The 21,000-nt window shown below is 44.8% G+C and overlaps 1 protein-coding gene across 4 annotated transcripts in view; it reads left to right on the top strand.

Annotated features, from left to right (window-relative positions):
• The window catches only part of srpk2 (SRSF protein kinase 2), a 59,061-nt gene extending 46,831 nt beyond the window's left edge, over positions 1-12,230 (top strand). For 3 of the 4 annotated variants that reach the window (XM_079810095.1, XM_079810098.1, XM_079810097.1), the window contains 5 exons: positions 789-889; positions 975-1,082; positions 1,150-1,219; positions 5,782-5,874; positions 10,466-12,230. In XM_079810095.1, the coding sequence (XP_079666221.1) occupies positions 789-889; positions 975-1,082; positions 1,150-1,219; positions 5,782-5,874; positions 10,466-10,650 (557 nt within the window). In that variant the 3' untranslated portion in view covers positions 10,651-12,230. Of the gene's footprint in view, positions 1-788; positions 890-974; positions 1,083-1,149; positions 1,220-5,400; positions 5,494-5,781; positions 5,875-10,465 lie in introns of all 4 variants that reach the window. The other variant, XM_079810096.1, reaches the window with a different exon arrangement.
• The last annotated feature ends 8,770 nt before the right edge of the window (positions 12,231-21,000 follow it).

Here is a 21,000-nt window from a genome sequence, read left to right on the forward strand (position 1 = left end):
TTTTTGCATGCTAACTAACATCATTGTGGAACGTTACCTATGCGTTAGCGCTGTATCCACAAGGCTATGGCAACTTGGCGGGTAAATCTATAAAAATCATTTGACCAACCATATTTCATACCAGTGTTTATTTTGACAGCAAATTTTGATTTAGTTTTAGTCATAGTCTTTTGACTAGAACATTTTTGGCATCTGAATTGTTTTAGTTTTAGTCTAGTTTTAATTGACTATAATAAGATTTGAGTAGATTCAATAGACTCAATAGAGACAGCTTTCTGTGTGCACTTTCGTGTCCTCACACTTTTTCAGACTTATCCACGTCTGCTATTCTGAATTTTAACTTTTAAATATGGCCATGGTTGCGCGCACTGCATCTGGGAACTGATGCCTTCTATTTTGCCATCAATTGATTAGTGTTCAAAAAATACTTGGAAATCATTGAACTTCATGTGATCCTACAAGAGTGATTACTGATAGGCTGTCTGCAAAAAACAAATCAAAAAAACAATCACGTTTTAAAGAAGAAAACAAATCAACCACTGTCTTTCAAAGCAGCTACGACTTTCTACTTTGAGGGCCTTGATATAAATGTAGTGGAGTAAAAAGTACGATATTTGTCTTTCAAATGTAGTAAAGTAAAAGTCATAAGTTTCCAGAAAAAAATACTACTCAAGGAAAGTACAGATACTCAAAAAGTGTTCTTAAGTACAGTACACAAGTAAATGTACTTAGTTATTGTCCACCTCTGTTGAGCTGATACACACTCCGTCCGTCTGTCCATCCTGCAGCGAGGGTCCGAGCGGCCGATCTGCTGGTCAATCCTCTGGATCCGCGGAACTCAGACGTTCTGAGAGTCAAAATCGCTGATCTGGGCAATGCATGCTGGGTGGTAAGACACTGCAGATGACACATGATTGTGAATGGCTGAGCTGTGTGCAGATCTCTGTAGATCTGATGTGCGATCGCATTTCCAGCACAAGCACTTCACTGAGGACATCCAGACGCGGCAGTACCGCTCCATCGAGGTGCTGATCGGCGCGGGATACAGCACTCCGGCGGACATCTGGAGCACGGCCTGCATGGTGAGCGTCCGCTCGCTGGGAGTGTCTGTGTGTGTTCACAGCGCTTCATCTCTGCTCTCGTCCGCAGGCGTTCGAGCTGGCCACCGGCGACTATCTGTTCGAGCCGCACTCAGGCGAAGACTACTCTCGTGATGAAGGTACAGATGTTCAGAATGAGGACGGTTATTAGCACAATCAGACATTACACCAGTGACCGATCACAATCAGACATTACACCAGTGACCCATCACAATCAGACATTACACCAGTGACCCATCACAATCAAACACTACACCAGTGACCCATCACAATCAGACATTACACCAGTTACCCATCACAATCAGACATTACACCAGTGACCCATCACAATCAAACACTACACCAGTGACCCATCACAATCAGACATTACACCAGTGACCGATCACAATCAGACATTACACCAGTGACCCATCACAATCAGACATTACACCAGTGACCCATCACAATCAGACATTACACCAGTGACCCATCACAATCAGACATTACACCAGTGACCGATCACAATCAGACATTACACCAGTGACCCATCACAATCAGACACTACACCAGTGACCGATCACAATCAGACATTACACCAGTGACCGATCACAATCAGACACTACACCAGTGACCCATCACAATCAGACATTACACCAGTGACCCATCACAATCAGACACTACACCAGTGACCCATCACAATCAGACATTACACCAGTGACCCATCACAATCAGACACTACGCCAGTGACCCATCACAATCAGACATTACACCAGTGACCCATCACAATCAGACACTACACCAGTGACCCATCACAATCAGACACTACACCAGTGACCCATCACAATCAGACATTACACCAGTGACCCATCACAATCAGACATTACACCAGTGACCCATCACAATCAGACACTACGCCAGTGACCCATCACAATCAGACATTACACCAGTGACCCATCACAATCAGACATTACACCAGTGACCCATCACAATCAGACATTACACCAGTGACCCATCACAATCAGACATTACACCAGTGACCCATCACAATCAGACATTACACCAGTGACTGATCACAATCAGACATTACACCAGTGACCCATCACAATCAGACATTACACCAGTGACCCATCACAATCAGACACTACACCAGTGACCCATCACAATCAGACACTACACCAGTGACCCATCACAATCAGACATTACACCAGTGACCCATCACAATCAGACATTACACTAGTGACCCATCACAATCAGACATTACACCAGTGACCCATCACAATCAGACATTACACCAGTGACCCATCACAATCAGACATTACACCAGTGACCCATCACAATCAGACATTACACCAGTGACCCATCACAATCAGACACTACACCAGTGACCAATCACAATCAGATATTACACCAGTGACCCATCACAATCAGACATTACACCAGTGACCCATCACAATCAGACATTACACCAGTGACCCATCACAATCAGACATTACACCAGTGACCGATCACAATCAGACACTACACCAGTGACCCATCACAATCAGACACTACACCAGTGACCCATCACAATCAGACATTACACCAGTGACCGATCACAATCAGACATTACACCAGTGACCCATCACAATCAGACATTACACCAGTGACCCATCACAATCAGACACTACACCAGTGACCCATCACAATCAGACATTACACCAGTGACCCATCACAATCAGACATTACACCAGTGACCCATCACAATCAGACACTACACCAGTGACCCATCACAATCAGACATTACACCAGTGACCGATCACAATCAGACATTACACCAGTGACCCATCACAATCAGACACTACACCAGTGACCGATCACAATCAGACATTACACCAGTGACCGATCACAATCAGACATTACACCAGTGACCCATCACAATCAGACACTACACCAGTGACCCATCACAATCAGACATTACACCAGTGACCCATCACAATCAGACACTACACCAGTGACCCATCACAATCAGACATTACGCCAGTGACCCATCACAATCAGACACTACGCCAGTGACCCATCACAATCAGACATTACACCAGTGACCCATCACAATCAGACATTACACCAGTGACCCATCACAATCAGACATTACACCAGTGACCCATCACAATCAGACACTACACCAGTGACCGATCACAATCAGACACTACACCAGTGACCCATCACAATCAGACACTACACCAGTGACCGATCACAATCAGACATTACACCAGTGACCGATCACAATCAGACATTACACCAGTGACCCATCACAATCAGACACTACACCAGTGACCGATCACAATCAGACATTACACCAGTGACCGATCACAATCAGACACTACACCAGTGACCCATCACAATCAGACATTACACCAGTGACCCATCACAATCAGACACTACACCAGTGACCCATCACAATCAGACACTACACCAGTGACCCATCACAATCAGACATTACACCAGTGACCCATCACAATCAGACACTACGCCAGTGACCCATCACAATCAGACATTACACCAGTGACCCATCACAATCAGACACTACACCAGTGACCCATCACAATCAGACATTACACCAGTGACCCATCACAATCAGACATTAGACTGGTGACTGATCACAATCAGACATTACACCAGTGACCCATCACAATCAGACATTACACCAGTGACTGATCACAATCAGACATTACACCAGTGACCCATCACAATCAGACATTACACCAGTGACCCATCACAATCAGACACTACACCAGTGACCCATCACAATCAGACACTACACCAGTGACCCATCACAATCAGACATTACACCAGTGACCCATCACAATCAGACATTACACTAGTGACCCATCACAATCAGACATTACACCAGTGACCCATCACAATCAGACATTACACCAGTGACCCATCACAATCAGACATTACACCAGTGACCCATCACAATCAGACACTACACCAGTGACCCATCACAATCAGACACTACACCAGTGACCCATCACAATCAGACATTACACCAGTGACCCATCACAATCAGACACTACACCAGTGACCCATCACAATCAGACATTACACCAGTGACCCATCACAATCAGACACTACACCAGTGACCCATCACAATCAGACATTAGACCGGTGACTGATCACAATCAGACATTACACCAGTGACCCATCACAATCAGACATTACACCAGTGACCCATCACAATCAGACATTACACCAGTGACCCATCACAATCAGACATTAGACCAGTGACCCATCACAATCAGACATTAGACCGGTGACTGATCACAATCAGACATTACACCAGTGACCCATCACAATCAGACATTAGACCAGTGACCCATCACAATCAGACATTACACCAGTGACCCATCACAATCAGACACTACACCAGTGACCCATCACAATCAGACATTACACCAGTGACCCATCACAATCAGACATTAGACCGGTAACTGATCACAATCAGACATTACACCAGTGACCCATCACATTCAGACACTACACCAGTGATCCATCACAATCAGACACTACACCAGTGACCCATCACAATCAGACATTACACCAGTGACCCATCACAATCAGACATTACACCAGTGACCCATCACAATCAGACATTACACCAGTGACCCATCACAATCAGACATTACACCAGTGACCCATCACAATCAGACATTACACCAGTGACCCATCACAATCAGACACTACACCAGTGACCAATCACAATCAGATATTACACCAGTGACCCATCACAATCAGACATTACACCAGTGACCCATCACAATCAGACATTACACCAGTGACTGATCACAATCAGACACTACACCAGTGACCCATCACAATCAGACACTACACCAGTGACCCATCACAATCAGACACTACACCAGTGACCCATCACAATCAGACACTACACCAGTAACCCATCACAATCAGACATTACACCAGTGACCCATCACAATCAGACACTACACCAGTGACCGATCACAATCAGACACTACACCAGTGACCCTTCACAATCAGACATTACACCAGTGACCCATCACAATCAGATATTACACCAGTGACTCCAGCATGCAGCCGATGAGGTCATGTGACGCGTGTGCATTCTGAACAGCTCTCTCTGAACTCTGATATTCTTCTGTCTCTGACTGTGGCTCAGGAGTAACCCTGTGTAAGCGTTAGCCTTCAGATGTTTGCAGTTTTTCTGGCTGATACTAAACTCCCTTCCGCTTTCTCCCTCTGATCTCTTCTTCTGTATTTTCCCGCCACGCCTCCCTCCTCTTCCTCTTTCTTTCTCCTGTAGATCATATAGCTCACATCATAGAGCTTCTTGGCTGCATCCCTCGACACTTTGCTCTTTCTGGAAAATATTCCCGGGAGTTCTTCAACCGGAGAGGTAGTGTTAGACTCAGAGGGAGCGACGGATGCGCGTCCGCCACACACACACACACACACTGCCGCTATAGGGCTGGAGTTTAAAGGGTCATCAAATGCATTCCCATCTTTAGATCATGTTTTTGGAGGTTAGTTTATGAAGTTTTTCTTCACCAAGAAGTTCCTCTTTCAGAACCCGGCCGCTTCATCAGAGCTCAGTGTGTGTGATGGCAGACGCGCCGTCCGTCCTCCTGCACCGCTGCATGAATAACTGATGTTGTGTGTGTTTGTGTGTGTGTTCGGTGGTCAGACCACATCGCTCTGATTATGGAGTTACTGGGAAAACTCCCCCGCAAGATCATCGCAGCAGGAAAATACAGCCGTGAGTTCTTCTCAAAGAAAGGTAACCGTTACTCTGCAGCCTGACCTCCTCCTTCAGGACCGTCCCATTCACAGCAGATCTGAGTTTCTCTAAAGCTTTCCTAATGAGGGCGGGTCTTACAGTAGTAATGAGGGCGGGTCTTACAGTAGTAATGAGGGCGGGTCTTACAGTAGTAATGAGGGCGGGTCTTACAGTAGTAATGAGGGCGGGTCTTACAGTAGTAATGAGGGCGGGTCTTACAGTAGTAATGAGGGCGGGTCTTACAGTAATAATGGGTGTGTCTTGCAGTAGTAATGAGGGCGTGTCTTACAGTAGTAATGAGGGTGTGTCTTGCAGTAGTAATGAGGGCGGGTCTTACAGTAGTAATGAGGGCGGGTCTTACAGTAATAATGGGCGTGTCTTCCAGTAGTAATGAGGGCATGTCTTACAGTAATAATGGGCATGTCTTACAGTAGTAATGTGGGCGGGTCTTACAGTAATAATGGGCATGTCTTACAGTAGTAATGGGGGCGTGTCTTACAGTAATAATGGGCGTGTCTTACAGTAGTAATGGGGGCGTGTCTTAAAGTAATAATGGGCCTGTCTTACAGTAGTAATGAGGGCGTGTCTTACAATAATAATGGGCCTGTCTTCCAGTAGTAATGGGGGCGTGTCTTACAGTAATAATGGGCCTGTCTTACAGTAGTAATGAGGGCATGTCTTACATTAATAATGGGCCTGTCTTACAGTAATAATGGGCATGTCTTACAGTAATAATGGGCCTGTCTTACAGTAGTAATGAGGGCGTGTCTTACAGTAGTAATGAGGGCATGTCTTACAGTAATAATGGGCCTGTCTTACAGTAGTAATGAGGGCATGTCTTACAGTAATAATGGGCATGTCTTACAGTAATAATGGGCCTGTCTTACAGTAATAATGGGCATGTCTTACAGTAGTAATGGGGGCGTGTCTTACAGTAATAATGAGGGCGTGTCTTACAGTAGTAATGAGGGCATGTCTTACAGTAATAATGGGCCTGTCTTACAGTAGTAATGAGGGCGTGTCTTACAATAATAATGGGCCTGTCTTCCAGTAGTAATGAAGGCGGGTCTTACAGTAATAATGGGCGTGTCTTCCATTAGTAATGAGGGCGGGTCTTACAGTAATAATGGGCATGTCTTACAGTAGTAATGGGGGCGTGTCTTACAGTAATAATGGGCCTGTCTTACAGTAGTAATGAGGGCATGTCTTACATTAATAATGGGCCTGTCTTACAGTAATAATGGGCATGTCTTACAGTAATAATGGGCCTGTCTTACAGTAGTAATGGGGGCTTATCTTACAGTAATAATGGGCCTGTCTTACAGTAGTAATGGGGGCGTGTCTTACAGTAATAATGGGCATGTCTTACCGTAGTAATGAGGGTGGGTCTTACAGTAATAATGGGCCTGTCTTACAGTAATAATGGGCATGTCTTACAGTAATAATGGGCCTGTCTTACAGTAATAATGAGGGCGTGTCTTACAATAATAATGGGCCTGTCTTCCAGTAGTAATGAAGGCGGGTCTTACAGTAATAATGGGCGTGTCTTCCATTAGTAATGAGGGCGGGTCTTACAGTAATAATGGGCATGTCTTACAGTAGTAATGGGGGCGTGTCTTACAGTAATAATGGGCCTGTCTTACAGTAGTAATGAGGGCATGTCTTACATTAATAATGGGCCTGTCTTACAGTAATAATGGGCATGTCTTACAGTAATAATGGGCCTGTCTTACAGTAGTAATGAGGGCATGTCTTACAGTAATAATAGGCCTGTCTTACAGTAGTAATGAGGGCATGTCTTACAGTAATAATAGGCCTGTCTTACAGTAGTAATGAGGGCATATCTTACAGTAATAATGAGGGCGTGTCTTACAGTAGTAATGAGGGCATGTCTTACAGTAATAATAGGCCTGTCTTACAGTAGTAATGAGGGCGGGTCTTACAGTAGTAATGAGGGCATGTCTTACAGTAGTAATGAGGGCATGTCTTCCAGTAATAATGGGTGTGTCTTGCAGTAGTAATGGGGGCGTGTCTTACAGTAATAATGGGCCTGTCTTACAGTAGTAATGAGGGCGTGTCTTACAGTAGTAATGAGGGCATGTCTTACAGTAATAATGGGTGTGTCTTGCAGTAGTAATGAGGGCATGTCTTACAGTAATAATGGGCCTGTCTTACAGTAGTAATGAGGGCGGGTCTTACAGTAGTAATGAGGGCATGTCTGACAGTAATAATGGGCGTGGCTTACAGTAGTAATGAGGGTGTGTCTTACAGTAGTAATGGGGGCGTGTCTTACAGTAATAATAGGCCTGTCTTACAGTAGTAATGAGGGCATGTCTTACAGTAATAATAGGCCTGTCTTACAGTAGTAATGAGGGCATATCTTACAGTAATAATGAGGGCGTGTCTTACAGTAGTAATGAGGGCATGTCTTACAGTAATAATAGGCCTGTCTTACAGTAGTAATGAGGGCGGGTCTTACAGTAGTAATGAGGGCATGTCTTACAGTAGTAATGGGGGCGTGTCTTAAAGTAATAATGGGCCTGTCTTACAGTAGTAATGAGGGCGTGTCTTACAGTAATAATGGGCGTGTCTTCCATTAGTAATGAGGGCGGGTCTTACAGTAATAATGGGCATGTCTTACAGTAGTAATGGGGGCGTGTCTTACAGTAATAATGGGCCTGTCTTACAGTAGTAATGAGGGCATGTCTTACATTAATAATGGGCCTGTCTTACAGTAATAATGGGCATGTCTTACAGTAATAATGGGCCTGTCTTACAGTAGTAATGGGGGCTTATCTTACAGTAATAATGGGCCTGTCTTACAGTAGTAATGGGGGCGTGTCTTACAGTAATAATGGGCATGTCTTACCGTAGTAATGAGGGTGGGTCTTACAGTAATAATGGGCCTGTCTTACAGTAATAATGGGCCTGTCTTACAGTAATAATAGGCCTGTCTTACAGTAGTAATGAAGGCGGGTCTTACTGTAATAATGGGCGTGTCTTACAGTAATAATGGGCCTGTCTTACAGTAGTAATGGGGGCTTATCTTACAGTAATAATGGGCCTGTCTTACAGTAGTAATGGGGGCTTATCTTACAGTAATAATGGGCCTGTCTTACAGTAGTAATGGGGGCGTGTCTTACAGTAATAATGGGCATGTCTTACCGTAGTAATGAGGGTGGGTCTTACAGTAATAATGGGCCTGTCTTACAGTAATAATGGGCATGTCTTACAGTAATAATGGGCCTGTCTTACAGTAATAATGGGCCTGTCTTACAGTAATAATGGGCCTGTCTTACAGTAATAATAGGCCTGTCTTACAGTAGTAATGAAGGCGGGTCTTACTGTAATAATGGGCGTGTCTTACAGTAATAATGGGCCTGTCTTACAGTAGTAATGGGGGCTTATCTTACAGTAATAATGGGCCTGTCTTACAGTAGTAATGGGGGCGTGTCTTACAGTAATAATGGGCATGTCTTACCGTAGTAATGAGGGTGGGTCTTACAGTAATAATGGGCCTGTCTTACAGTAATAATGGGCATGTCTTACAGTAATAATGGGCCTGTCTTACAGTAATAATAGGCCTGTCTTACAGTAGTAATGAAGGCGGGTCTTACTGTAATAATGGGCGTGTCTTACAGTAATAATGGGCCTGTCTTACCGTAGTAATGAGGGCGGGTCTTACAGTAATAATGGGCATGTCTTACAGTAATAATGGGCCTGTCTTACAGTAGTAATGAGGGCATGTCTTACAGTAATAATAGGCCTGTCTTACAGTAGTAATGAGGGCATGTCTTACAGTAATAATAGGCCTGTCTTACAGTAGTAATGAGGGCATATCTTACAGTAATAATGAGGGCGTGTCTTACAGTAGTAATGAGGGCATGTCTTACAGTAATAATAGGCCTGTCTTACAGTAGTAATGAGGGCGGGTCTTACAGTAGTAATGAGGGCATGTCTTACAGTAGTAATGAGGGCATGTCTTCCAGTAATAATGGGTGTGTCTTGCAGTAGTAATGGGGGCGTGTCTTACAGTAATAATGGGCCTGTCTTACAGTAGTAATGAGGGCGTGTCTTACAGTAGTAATGAGGGCATGTCTTACAGTAGTAATGAGGGCATGTCTTCCAGTAGTAATGAGGGCGTGTCTTACAGTAGTAATGAGGGCATGTCTTACAGTAATAATGGGTGTGTCTTGCAGTAGTAATGAGGGCATGTCTTACAGTAATAATGGGCCTGTCTTACAGTAGTAATGAGGGCGGGTCTTACAGTAGTAATGAGGGCATGTCTGACAGTAATAATGGGCGTGGCTTACAGTAGTAATGAGGGTGTGTCTTACAGTAGTAATGGGGGCGTGTCTTGCCGTAATAATGGGCGTGTCTTGCAGTAGTATTGAGGGCGTGTCTTACAGTAATGAGGGTGTCACTTACAGTAATGAGGGCGTGTCCAGTAATGAGGGCGTGTCTTACAGTAATGAGGGCGTCTCTTACAGTAATGAGGGCGTGTCTTACAGTAATAATAAGGGCATCTCTTACAGTAATAATGAGGGCGTCTCTTACAGTCATCTGTAGTAATCATCCCTTCTCTCTGCAGGTGAACTGCGGCACATCACGAAACTCAAGCCCTGGTCTCTGTTTGACGTGCTGGTGGAAAAATACGGCTGGTCGGCCGAGGATGCCGGTCACTTCACACACTTCCTGTTGCCCATGCTGGAGATGGTGCCAGAGAAACGAGCCTCCGCTTCAGAATGCCTCACCCACCCCTGGCTGAACTCGTAGCACTTTTGTCCCTCAGACTCACTGACGCCCCCTGTGGCCCGTCCTGAACTGCAGCCCAGCGTCATTAGAGAGGAAGAGCCAGAGATGAGGGGCTTCAGGGAGACGAGGGTGGGCTTCAACACACACACACACACACACGGAAGAAACAAGCCTGTCTTTATACCTGAAGCTTCGCTCACCGTCTTCCTCAACCTCATTCAACAGAATTTTACAGGCTGAACACAGAAAGTGAGATCATAAAACTTTTATGACATTTATGATATTTTCATGATATTTTAAGATGTTTAACTTTAAGAAACGGGACGGGGGTTTTGGTAAGGGTTCAAAACTCTTGTGAATGTCCTAGAAAAACAATCATTTATACAGAGGAATTTAATTCACACAGAGATTAATATATGTGAGCAGTCGGTCTGTAATATAACGAGTCACTGACACCCACAGTAAGAGTGTGTGTGAGTGTGTGTGAGCAACACAAACTGCTAGTTGATGATTCTGATGTTCAGGAAGCCCACCTGAGAAACTCTGCATGAAGCCCCGCCTCCTTTCGCCCTACCGTCCAACCAGGTTCTTCAACGGAGCCTTTTACCTCACACACACACACACACACACACACACACACACACACACACACACACACACTGCCTCTGGAAAACATGAATGCTGAAAGAGCCGCTTTGGTTTGTGGAGAGACGCCAGAGATCGAACAGATGGACGGACATTTCTGCGTTCACGCCGTCGAGCTCCTCGTCTGGTTTTATGTTTTATCCAGAGCGTTCAATCCCTCAGATCCAACGACAACATTCCTGATCCTCCAGCGCTGACAACTGTCTGCTCTTCCTCCGGCCGGACGGGCGTTAGGGTTAATGAGGACGCACTCGTGTGTGTGTACGTTTTGTTCAGGGAAACTTACCGATGTACAGAGATCCAGCAAACTGTCCAAAAACTCACAACTGCTTGACCGCAAGATAAACACACATCGCTGTTAGGAGACGAGCATCACAGCGGCGGTCGTCACGGAGACGAGCATCACGGCGGCGGTCGTCACGGAGACGAGCATCACGGCGACGGTCGTCACGGAGACGAGCATCACGGCGACGGTCGTCACGGAGACGAGCATCACGGTGACGGTCTTCATGGAGATGAGCATCACGGCGACGGTCGTCATGGAGACACGCTGTTCCCGTGGCCTCACGCTGATCATCATCATCACAGTTAGTCCAGTTGCCTATTTTCGCAATAAAAGTAGATGGTGAAATATTTTTAAAATATTTAAATGAATTTAAAGAGAAGCAGTTCTCTGGTGTTGTGACAGTGACAGAGTTTCGTCGTAATACGGTGATTGTGTTTCGTCTCTTTCCAGATGTTTTGTTAGTTTTTATCGGTTGTCACTTGCTTCACGACGGACTCTGTGAGGATCATGTGACTCATGAACTCTATTGGACGTTTTTGCAATAATAGTGATTATGATGATGAATTTTTGCACCGAAAGCCCCTGATGTGTCTCGCTCAGCCTCGCTGACTGTTCTTCCCAACGTCCCTTGTTTTTCATCCACAGATTTAATAAAACTGTAAATTATTGGATCCCTTCTTCTTCTGGTGTGTGTTTCAGATGTCATGCGGATGATGAAGGACGAGATGATGCTGAAATACATCATCATCATCATCAGCTGAAGACTCGCTTCAATAGGATCATGTGTAGTTATGAGTTTGATCTATTGAAGACGAGTCTGGAATGAGCTCCAGCTGAGATGAAGATCACTAGCCCTGCAGATTCCGCTTCACTCCACTTCATGTCAAGTCAAGTCAAGTCAACTTTATTTATATAGCGCTTTTAACAATGTAGATTGTTTCAAAGCAACTTCACAGTGTTAAACAGGAAAATAATGCAGCATAATTTTATTCAGCTGTATAGCCATTCTGGAGAAAACGCTGATGTCATCAGTTCATTTCAATTATCATACAGTGACAGTGTGGGCTTTACATCAGTAATTAGATCAGTAATTTAGTTTATATGGTTAATTTAGTTTAATAATTAGATTTATTTTGATATTTAGTTGAACATGTAGTGTCCCCAACTGAGCAAGCCAAGCCAGAGGAAACCAAACCCCATCAGGAGCAGAATGGAGGAAAATAAACCTTGGAGAAACCAGGCTCAGTCGGGGGGGCAGTTCTCCTCTGGCCAATTAACAAACAGCGTATGATTATTATTCTGGCAACTTTACAGGTCAGAGGTCATAATAGATCGAAATATTCGAAGGATCAGAGGCAACACGCCGGAGACGGGTTTATTGAGGATGACATATCAATTTAAGTATTATGAAATTGTAATATTCGAACAATTGGAGTCATCTCGCCGGAGACGGGTTTATTGAGGATGCCGTGACGATGAGGCAGTTTCAGGGGGAGTCTGATCACGGTCTCTCATACACTTCGGGGTCCGGTGTTGGTCATGAGTTGGTCATGAGTTGGTCTTCTCTGGGCGCAGGTCCACCATCTGATCTGGATCCAGCTGACTGCAGTAAACCTCGGGATTAACAGAGAGACTATCATTAGCGTAGATGCCATTCTTCTGATGATGTCACGAGTATATCAGGTGTTATGGGAAGTGTTCCCGGTTCCGGCTGACCTAGTTAATGCAGCCTAACAGTCCCTCCAGAAAAACGCGATTATGCGATCGCGTGATTTAACGCATAATCAGCCAAAGTCCGCATATTCATGCGGGGGCCGCATTTTTTCAAATACGCCGCACTTTCGCCGCATAAATTGCCTATTTCCGCGTGCAAAATATGCGGGGCTATCATGATTTCATAATCCCCGCATTTTCGTTGCAAAAAAAGTCATATATATTAGCAGAAAGTTGAAAAATTTTCGTTTACTTCACACAAGAGCCGCCATTTCCGCCTATTGCCATGGGAACGTTTTGAAGTGAAGTGATTACCCGACGCGAACGTCATCGAAAAGCTTCAAACCCCGTGGAGAAACCATAGATACCGGTGAAACCATGATGAAGCACAAACTCCCATTGGCCAACAAAAATAACAGCAAAAGAGCAAAGCAGTTTCCCTGTGTGCTGACTGATTTCAAAACACAGCTTTGAAGCGTTATGAATCAATGAGTCGATTCAGCGGTTTGAAGCGTTAGTAATCAATGAGTTGATTCAGCGGTTTGAAGCGTTATGAATCAATGAGTCGATTCAGCGGGTTGGATCGCCAAAGTCAAGTATTTCAGCAGTTTGACACGCGATCCGAGTCATGAATCGACTCTATGATTCATAGCATCATTATGCTGTGTTTTGAAATCAGTCATCACTATATAAGTCGTTATTTAGTTTTTTTTGCACACAATAACTATTATCGTCGCTTCATAAAGTTATTGTAGAACCACTGTAATGAGATGGACTTTGTAACGACGTCTTAAGTAGGCTATCTTTTATGGGTCTTGAGAGTGTACATTGTGCCAATGGAGGCCTTTCTGAGCCATCGGAATTCAACTAAAATATCTTAATTTGTGTCCAACAACATAAAGGGAAGTCATTAATGACAGAATTTTCATTTTTAGGTGAACTAACCCTTTAAGAGATTGCACTTTGTGCATTGGAAGCACTCAAATGTCTGTTTTGTATAGCGACATCTGTAAAACAGGAAGTTATTTATTAATTTTTTCAGAAGTTGTAGCCTATTCCTTTTGTAAAGCTACAGAACTTGATTGACTAAATGTTTTGTAAATTTGAGCCATTATTAAGGTCTTCAATAAAACAAGATGAGAACTTAAATATTCCAGCACTTTCTGTGATGTAGTGCTTTTTTTCTCTTTCTCATCAAACCGCAGTTTTTGCAAGTTCCCGCAATTTTATCGCATAAAATTGCATAAATATCCCGCATTTTTCATCGCATTTTTTAAGAAAACGTGCCGCATAATCAAGGATTTTTGCCCGCAACAATCACAAAAAAAAGCTGCATTTTTCTGGAAGGACTGGCCTAACAATCATTTCATTGAGAAAGTGTTTTATGTGTATGCCACAGTAAAGAGATGTGTTTTTAGTCTAGATTTAAACTAACAGTGTGTGTCTGCTTCCCGTACAATGTTAGGAAGACTGTTCCAGAGTTTAGGAGCTAAATAGGAAGAGGATCGACCGCCTGCAGTTGATTTGGATATTCTCTGTATTATCAACTGGCCAGAGTTTAGAGAGCGCAGTAGATGTGATGGAGGATAATGTGTTAAGAGCTCAAGTACTGGAGATAAACCGTTTAGTGCTTTGTAAGTAATAAGCAAGATTTTAAAATGTATGTGATGTTTAATAGGCAGCCAGAGCAGTGTTGACAGAACTGGGCTAATATGGTCACACTTCCTGGTTCTAGTAAGAACTCGAGCTGCTGCGTTTTGGACCAGCTGGAGTTTATTTATTAAGCGAGCAGGGCAACCACCCAGTAGAGCATTACAATAATCTAGCCTTGAGGTCATGAACGCATGAACTAACTGTTCAGCATTTTGCATTGAGAGCATGTGCCGTAATTTAGAGATATTTTTAAGATGGTAGAAAGCAGTTTTACAGATGCTAGAAACGTGGCTTTCAAACGAGAGATTGGTATCAAAGAGCACACCCAGGTTCCTCACTGACGACGAGGACTTGACAGAACAGCCATCAAGTGTTAGACAGTATTCTAGGTTACTACTTGTGGAGCTTTTTTGTCCAATAATTAAGAATTAATTTTTTTCTGAATTGAGTTGCAGGAAATTACTGGTCATCCAATGTTTTATATCAGCTCTGCATTCCGTTATTCTTGTGAATTGGTACGTTTCTTCAGGGCGTGAAGAAATCTAGAGCTGAGTATCGTCAGCATAACAATGAAAACTAACGCCATGCTTCCTAATGATATCTCCCAGTGGTAGCATGTACAGGGTGAAGAGCAGCGGTCCTAGCACTGAGCCCTGTGGTACTCCATACTGAACTTGTGCTCGCTGTGACATCTCTTCATTTACTGCTACAAACTGATAATGGTCACATAGGTGTGATTTAAACCATGATAAAGCAATTCCACTAATACCTACATCATTTTCGAGTCTATTCAAAAGAATGTTGTGGTCGATAGTATCGAATGCAGCGCTAAGATGGAGTAACACTAATAGAGAGATACAGCCACGATCGGATGATAAGAGTAAATCATGTGTAACTCTGATGAGAGCAGTCTCAGTGCTATGATACGGTCTAAATCCTGACTGGAAATCCTCACAGATACCATTTCTTTCTAAAAAAAGGAGCATAATTGTGAAGACACTGCCTTTTCAAGTATTTTTGACAGAAAGGGTAGATTTGAGATTGGTCTATAATTGACTAATTCTGTAGGATCAAGTTGCGTTTTTTTAATAAGTGGTTTAATAATAGCCAACTTAAAAGTTTTCGGTACATATCCTAATGACAAAGATGAATTAATGATATTAAGAAGAGGATATATGACCTCTGGTAGCATCTCTTTTAATAGCCTAGTCGGTATAGGGTCAAGCATACATGTTGTTGATTTTGATGATTTAACGAGTTTAGCCAATTCTTCTTCTCCTATAGCAGTGAATGAGTGTGTGTGTGTGTGTGTGTGTGTGTCTTCTCCTATAGCAGTGAATGAGTGTGTGTGTGTGTGTGTGTGTGTGTGTGTGTGTCTTCTCCTATAGCAGTGAATGAGTGTGTGTGTGTGTGTTCTCCTATAGCAGTGAATGAGTGTGTGTGTGTGTGTGTGTGTGTGTCTTCTCCTATAGCAGTGAATGAGTGTGTGTGTGTGTGTCTTCTCCTATAGCAGTGAATGAGTGTGTGTGTGTGTGTGTGTGTGTGTGTGTCTTCTCCTATAGCAGTGAATGAGTGTAATTTTTCCTCAGTGACGCTACAATGCTCTGTCTGATGTGATACTGTTGTCGACGCTGCATGGTTAAAATTTTCTTCCTAATATTATCAATCTTACATGTGAAGAAGTTCATAAAGTCATTACTGCTGTGCTGTTTACAAACATCAGAAGTTGAAGCTTTCTTTTTGGTTAATTTAGCCACTGTATGGAATAAATACCTAGGGTTGTGTTTGTTTTCTTCCAAGAGAGTTGAGAAATAAGCAGATCTAGCAGTTCTTACGGCCTTTCTGTATGTGATCATGTGCTCTTTCCACAAATTACGAAAGACCTCTAGTTTTGTTTTCTTCCAGCTGCGCTCCATTTTTCTGGCTGCTGTTTTAAGGGCCTGAGTGTGTGTGTGTGTGTGTGTGTGTGTGCTTGTTGTACCACGGCGTTGGACTATTTTCTTTAATCTTCTTTAAGCGCAGGGGAGCAACTGTGTCTAAAGTACTGGAAAAGAGAGAGTCAATAGTTTTTGTTGCAACATCGAGTTCTTCTATACTATCTGGGATGCTGAGCAGATGATACTGATGAGGAAGATTATTTAAAAAGCAATCTTTAGTAGCGGCAGTGATTGTCCTGCCATTTTTGAAGCAAGGGGATGGCTTTGCAACCTTAGCTAAATTAAGTATACATGATACTAGGTAATGATCTGAGATGTCATCGCTCTGCTGCAGAATTTCAACGGTATCAACATTTATTCCATGTGACAATATTAGGTCTAAAGTATGATCATGGCGATGAGTGGGTTGCCTAACTCCAATAGAGTTTAGAATGTCTTTAAATGCTAATCCTAATGCATCTTTTTCGTTGTCTACATGGATATTAAAATCACCAACAATTAGTACTTTATCTACAGCCAGTACTAACTCTATCAAAGAATTTGCTGATTTTCTATCAAATTCTGTATTATGCCCTGGTGGCCTGTATACAGTAGCTAGCACAAATGTTAAATGGGGTTTTATCATGTACACTACATAACGTTACATAAAGCACCAAAACTTCGAAGGAATTATATTTGAAACTAGACTTCTGAGTAATGCAACAATCTATAGAGATATTCTTAATGTTACCCAGAAAACAGGTCACAGGTTTAATTCGTTTGAAGTACTAGTGCTAAATGTTACGCTCTTAGATGTAAGAAAGAAATCTGTATTATCTCTAGCCCTGGCTACTGTACAAGTCTGACTTACTGCCGGCAATGCGGACCAAACTCCTGCTTTGGTCGTACAGGGACCGGACAGCCCTTAGCAAAGGACCCCGGACCCCATACTCCCCGAGCACCCTCCACAGGATGCCGCGAGGGACACAGTCGAATGCCTTCTCCAAATCCACAAAACAAATGTGGACTGGTTGGGCAAACTCCCATGAACCCTCCAGCACCCTGTAGAGGGTATAGAGCTGGTCCAGTGTTCCACGACCGGGACGAAAACCAGCCGTATTCTCCTCTCCAGTACCCTGGCATAGACTTTCCCGGGGAGGCTGAGAAGTGTGATCCCCCTGTAGTTGGAGCACACCCTCCGGTCCCCCTTCTTAAAAAGAGGGACCACCACCCCGGTCTGCCATCCCAGAGGCACTGTCCCCGACCGCCACGCGATGCTGCAGAGGCGTGTCAGCCAAGACAGCCCCACAACATCCAGAGACTTGAGGTACTCAGGGCGGATCTCATCCACCCCCGGTGCCTTGCCACCGAGGAGTTTCTTGACCACCTCGGTGACTTCAGCTTGGGTGATGGACGAGTCCTCCTCTGAGCCCCCAGCCTCTGCTTCCTCAATGGAAGGCGTGATGGCGGGATTGAGGAGATCCTCGAAGTATTCCTTCCACCGTCCGACGACCTCCCCAGTTGAGGTCAACAGCCGCCCATCGCCACTGTAAACAGCGTTGGTAGGGCACTGCTTCCCCCTCCTGAGGCGCCGGACGGTTTGCCAGAATCTCTTCGAGGCCAGCCGATAGTCCTTTTCCATGGCCTCACCGAACTCCTCCCAGGCCCGATTTTTTGGCTCCACAACCACCCGGGCTGCAGTCCGCTTAGCCTGCCGGTACATGTCAGCTGCCTCAGGAGTCCCACAAGCCAACCAGGCCCGATAGGACTCCTTCTTCAGCTTGACGGCATCCCTTGCTTCCGGTGTCCACCACCGGGTTCGGGGATTGCCGCCTCGACATGCACCGGAGACCTTACGGCCACAGCTCCGAGCGGCCGCAGTGACAATGGAGGTGGAGAACATGGTCCATTCGGACTCAATATCTCCAGCCTCCCTCGGGATCTGGTCGAAGTTCTGCCGGAGGTAGGAGTTGAAGATCTCTCTGACAGGAGACTCGGCCAAACGTTCCCAGGAGACCCTTACAGTACGCTTGGGTCTGCCGGGTCTGTCCAGCTTCCTCCCCCGCCATCGGATCCAACTCACCACCACGTGGTGATCAGTTGACAGCTCCGCCCCTCTCTTCACCCGAGTGTCCAAGACATACGGCCACAGGTCAGATGAAACGACCACAAAGTCGATCATTGACCTACAACCTAGAGTGTCCTGGTGCCATGTGCACTGATGGACACTCTTATGCCTGAACATGGTGTTCGTTATGGACAAACGGTAACTAGTACAGAAGTCCAATAACTGAACACCACTCGGGTTCAGATCAGGGGGGCCGTTCCTCCCAATCACGCCCCTCCAGGTGTCACTGTCATTGCCCACGTGGGCGTTGAAGTCCCCCAGTAGAACGACGGAGTCCCCAGTCGGAGCACTTTCCAGCACCCCTCCCAGGGACACCAAGAAGGCCGGGTACTCTGCACTGCTGTTTGGCCCGTAGGCACACACAACAGTGAGAGACCTATCCCCGAGCCGAAGCCGCAGGGAAACGACCCTCTCGTTCACCGGGGTGAACTCCAACACATGGCGGCAGAGCTGGGGGGCTATAAGCAAGCCCACACCAGCCCGACGCCTCTCACCATGGGCAACTCCGGAGTGGTGAAGAGTCCATCCTCTCTCGAGGAGTGTGGTTCCAGAGCCCAAGCCGTGCCTAGAGGTGAGCCCGACTATCTCTAGTCGGAACCTCTCAACCTCACGCACAATCTCAGGCTCCTTCCCCGCCAGTGAGGTGACATTCCATGTCCCAAGAGCCAGTTTCCGTGTCCAGGGATCGGGTTGTCTAGGCTCCTGCCTTCGACTGCTGCCCGATCTTCTCTGCACCGGCCCCTTACGGTCCCTCCTGTGGGTGGTGGGCCCACGGGAAGGTGTCCCCACGTCGCTCCTTTGGGCTGAGCCCGGCCGGACCCCGTGGGGGAAGGCCCGGCCACCAGGCGCTCGCATACGAGCCCCAACCCCAGGCCTGGCTCCAGGGTGGGGCCCCGGCTGCGCCGTACCGGGCGACGTCACGGTCCTCTTTTTTTTGGTCATCATAAGGTTTTTTTTGAAAAACTGCTCTTAGTCTGACCCGTCACCTAGGGACCTGTTTGCCTTGGGAGACCCTACTAGGGGCATATAGCCCCGGACAACATAGCTCCTAGGTTCATTCGGGTACTCAAACCCCTCCACCACGTTAAGGTGGCAGTTCAAGGAGGAGGAAACCGCGATTGTTAAAATCACAAATGATTTACTTCTAGCGTCTGACCAAGGCTGTATCTCAATACTAGTTTTACTTGATCTTAGTGCTGTGTTCGATACTATAGATCATAAAATACTCTTAGATCGACTTCAAAATTACACTGGTGTTCAGGGACAAGCATTAAACTGGTTTAGATCGTACTTATCAGACCACTACCATTTTGTCTGTCTAAATGGGGAAAAATCAAAGATAACGTCAGTAGACTATGGGGTGCCGCAAGGATCCGTGTTAGGCCCTCTGCTATTCTCAATATATATGCTGCCACTTGGTAATATTATAAGAAAACATGGAATAAATTTCCACTGTTATGCTGATGACACTCAATTATATATTTCATCACGACCAGATGAAAACGCTAAATTATCTAAACTGACAGCGTGTGTTGAAGATATTAAATACTGGATGACGTGTAATTTTCTGCTATTAAATTCAGATAAAACGGAGCTATTACTTATTGGTCCAAAAAACTGCCCACAAAACCTCTCACAATACAACTTTAACTTGAAAGGATGTCCTGTCAATTTATCCACTACAGTAAAAGACCTGGGTGTTATATTAGACCGGAACTTGTCTTTCGAAAATCATATTTCATATGTTACAAGAACGGCATTTTTCCACCTTAGAAGCATTGCTAAGATACGTAACATGCTATCTATTTCAGATGCAGAAAACTTAGTTCATGCATTCATGACCTCGAGACTAGATTACTGTAATGCTTTATTAGCTGGTTGTCCTGCATCATCAATAAACAAGCTACAGTTAGTCCAAAACGCAGCTGCTAGAGTTCTTACTAGGTCAAGAAAATATGATCATATAACACCAATTTTATCATCTCTACACTGGTTACCTATTAAGTTCCGTATCAATTACAAAGTATTGC

This window comes from Gobio gobio (assembly GCF_949357685.1).
Source record: "Gobio gobio genome assembly, chromosome: 25".
NCBI classification, from domain to species: domain Eukaryota; kingdom Metazoa; phylum Chordata; class Actinopteri; order Cypriniformes; family Gobionidae; genus Gobio; species Gobio gobio.